General features: G+C 35.6%; 1 protein-coding gene across 1 annotated transcript; it reads right to left on the bottom strand.

Annotated features, from left to right (window-relative positions):
• Positions 1 to 1,516: 1,516 nt before the first annotated feature.
• On the bottom strand, positions 1,517 to 2,581 carry LOC135081920 (uncharacterized). Its single transcript, XM_063976703.1, has 2 exons — positions 1,700 to 2,581; positions 1,517 to 1,605 (listed from the first exon to the last, which is right to left on the bottom strand). The coding sequence occupies exons 1-2, from the start codon at positions 2,471 to 2,473 to the stop codon at positions 1,594 to 1,596; spliced, it is 786 nt and encodes a 261-aa protein (XP_063832773.1). The 5' UTR covers positions 2,474 to 2,581; the 3' UTR covers positions 1,517 to 1,593.
• Between the last annotated feature and the right edge of the window lie 893 nt (positions 2,582 to 3,474).

Here is a 3,474-nt window from a genome sequence, read left to right as displayed (position 1 = left end):
CTACCAATTCTTTCCCAGGGATATACTTTACTTCATAGTCAAAACGAGTCAACCTTAATCTAAATCTTAAGAGTCGCGGACTAAGGTCATCAAATGGTTTTGTTTGCAATATTTGCAGCAAAGGTTTGTGGTCAGTTTCTAGTATAATAGGAATACCTAATATATAATCTCTAAATTTCTCAGCTGACCATGTCAGAGCCAAGCATTCCTTTTCTATTTGTGCATAATGCTTTTCGGATTCTGTTAATGTTCTACTAGCATACATCACTACTGATCTTTGGCCTTTTTTATCTTCTTGTAATAAAACTGCTCCTAGCCCAAAAGAACTACTATCTGCTGAAATAATTATTTTCATTTCCGGATCAAAATGTGCTAGAGTGGGTGACCTTAGTAAATTGTCCTTTATAGTTTGGAATGCTTGTCTCTGAAGGTAACCCCAAATAAATAGCCGGTCTTCTTTTAAAAGCTCATGTAATGGTGCAAGGATTTGAGACTTATTTTGAATGTACCTTCCTACAAAATTAACCATGCCTAAAAATTGTAGTAATTCTTTTTTATTAGACGGATTTTTAAATTCACTAATGGCTTTGATTCGGTCTGGATCTACTTTTATTCCTTCTTTGTTAACAATGTGTCCCAAATAACTTACCTCCTTTACCCCAAACACACATTTACTTTTATTAATTGTTATCCCTTCATTATGCAATCTTTTTAAAACTTCTCTAAGTACCTGATCATGGGATTCCTTAGTAGGTTCAAAAATCAGAATGTCATCGACATGTATTGCTACGTTTAGGTCTTTCAGCAGATTTGAGAACTTCATACTGAAATATTCAGGTGCGCAATTAAGTCCAAATGGTAAACGGTTGTATATATACCTTCCAAAAGGTGTAATAATGGTTGTCAGCTTTTTAGACTCCTCATCCAGACGAATTTGATGAAATCCTGAAGTAGCGTCGATTTTAGAGAAATAATTAGCACCTTTCAGTCTACTTAATGTATTTTGTACCTTAGGAATTGGATAAACTGGCCTCAAAATATTTTTGTTTACTTGTGTATAGTCACCGCAAATTCTCACTTTATCATTCTTGAGCACTACCACAATTGGTGACACAAAATCAGTAGGTTCCTCAATTGGACTAATAATACCTAATCTTTGCAATCTATCCAGTTCTTCCTTAACTTTGGGCAAAAGAGGTATTGATACACTGCGAGGTGTTGCCTGGACATATGACTTAGGATTATTAATTAATTTTATGTGAAACTCATCTTTGAAAACCCCTAACTCATCAAAGATTTTTGGGAATTCTTTTTCTACTAAAACATTTGAATGTGTGTCACTGATCTGACTTGAATTTGAGATAGCACAAACTTTTAGAATATTCATACTATCAATTGATGGCCTGCCTAATATTGCTGTACTAAGATCTTTGATTACATAGACTTTACCTTCATATATCCTGTCCTTATATTGTAATTTCAGTTGCACCGTTCCCAGTACATTCAATTTGGTCCCATCTGGCCCTTTTACACTATCACCTGATTTCACCAACGGTAGTTTGGCCTTCACTGCAACATTTTCTGGTATAGCACTTATATCTGCTCCTGTATCAATTAAAAAAAATATTTTATCCACAAATTTGTCTGAATTAAATATACAAACATTTAACGTATACTTCCCACCTTGTATCATACACACCTCATACTCGTTTGAATCCTCTTTTATAATTTTAACTGCTTTAGACCGACACAATTTAGCAAAGTGTCCCACACGTTTACAATTGTAGCAAGTTGCTTTTTCCGCGGGACATTTTTCTCTTGGATGTCGCTCCTTCCCACAAAACCAGCAGTTTCCTGTCTTTTTTCTTTTTTCAATTTTCATGAGTTCTGTCACTTCACCCCTCATTTTCTTAGTTTCTTCCTGCTGTATTTCAGATTGTCTTCCCATTTGTATGGCTTCTTCTAATGTAAGATCTGGTTTGAGTAGCATCCTGTCGCTTAGACTTTTATCTGCAATACCAACGACAATTCTATCTCTGATAAGATCAGTCTTCAGAACGCCGTATTCACAGTGCTCGGCAAGTCGGTGTATTTCAGTGACAAATTCGTCAACCCTTTCGCCTTGTAGTTGCACCCTGGCGTTGAATTTGAATCTTTCATAGATTACATTTCGTTTGGGAGCGAAAAAATCATCAAATTTTTTCAATAGCTTAAGGTAGCACATGGCGTCCTCCCCAAACTGCAATATTACGTCTTCTGCCCTTTCTCCCATGCAATAAATGAGGCAATTTATCTTTTCTTCGTCGACGTTGTTGTTTTGACCTGTTAAACTCATGTACCTCATAAATCTGGTTTTATACTTCGGCCATTCTTCCGGCACAAAACTGAAAATTCCGGGTGGCGTCACCTTGGCTTGGTGGCCTCTTCCACCCTGCTCTGCCTCCTTCATGTCTGATTTATGTTTTTTCTCCATTTATTACTTTTACCGCTGCCACCATGTGATAAGAGGCAGTAGATAAATAAAATACTGAATGAATTACTGACACTGCATGTTTAATAACCAGCTCCCTCAAGATGCCAAAACAACATGACCGTCTTTTTCAGTACCATAGACAATGAACACAATCATAGACTATTAAAGAAATCCAAAGATGATACAACACATTCTAACAGCGCCTTTATCCTTTTTTCGTTCATTATGACGACAAAAATGGCTAAAACAAATTAATAATAATAAAATACAGTAATACTTAATTGATATGAAACGCCACTAAAATATGACAATACATTTTATTGAGTAATATTGTAAAATAAAACAATAGTAACATACCTGAAGTAGATACACGTATACCCGCGTCGGTCTCACAGACCGAATAATAGCAAAAAGTGACACATGTACACTTGGCAGCAGCGATCGCCCAACACTAAACAATGGCAGGCCACAAATCATGAAGCTACTAAAAACCGCAAAGTCATAGAGTTAATACTTTTTGAAAAATCTCCGAATTATTAGTTAGTCGGTCTGAGAGACCAACGCGCGGGTATAGGAAGGTTAAGGAAAACGTTCGGCAAAATATTGTTATTACTAATTCCAAACGCACAATGGCCCAATCAAGAGGCTAAATGAGGTTTTAAATTGCGCTGCTAAACTAAATCCAAAATCTTCATAGTTTTCTACGCTTATATTCACAAACTTGTATAAACTGATGACTATAGTGAAGACTTACTCATCACAAATACTACTTATTATATGGGGAAAGTTCAACAAGAGTCAAGCTATATTTTGTGTTTTCCCAAAACATTTGACTAAAAAATCTTGATCCAGACAAATAATTCCATTAGCCACTTTTAACGCAAAAGTGACCCCAATGTTCCGATTCTGTCAATTTTACTGTAATTTTGCAGATTGTCAAAATCTAAGATAAATATCAATGCAAAATCATCCCTATTCTTTCAAACTACAGATACTTTTTT

This window comes from Ostrinia nubilalis, chromosome 20 (assembly GCF_963855985.1).
Source record: "Ostrinia nubilalis chromosome 20, ilOstNubi1.1, whole genome shotgun sequence".
NCBI lineage: Eukaryota > Metazoa > Arthropoda > Insecta > Lepidoptera > Crambidae > Ostrinia > Ostrinia nubilalis.
The sequence above is the reverse complement of the archived record's forward strand: the minus strand, read 5'-3'. Positions and strand labels throughout refer to the sequence as shown.

Bases quoted from the DNA above. Each gene is read 5' to 3' on its own strand.
- LOC135081920 (XM_063976703.1), bottom strand. From the start codon at position 2,473: ATGGAGAAAAAACATAAATCAGACATGAAGGAGGCAGAGCAGGGTGGA.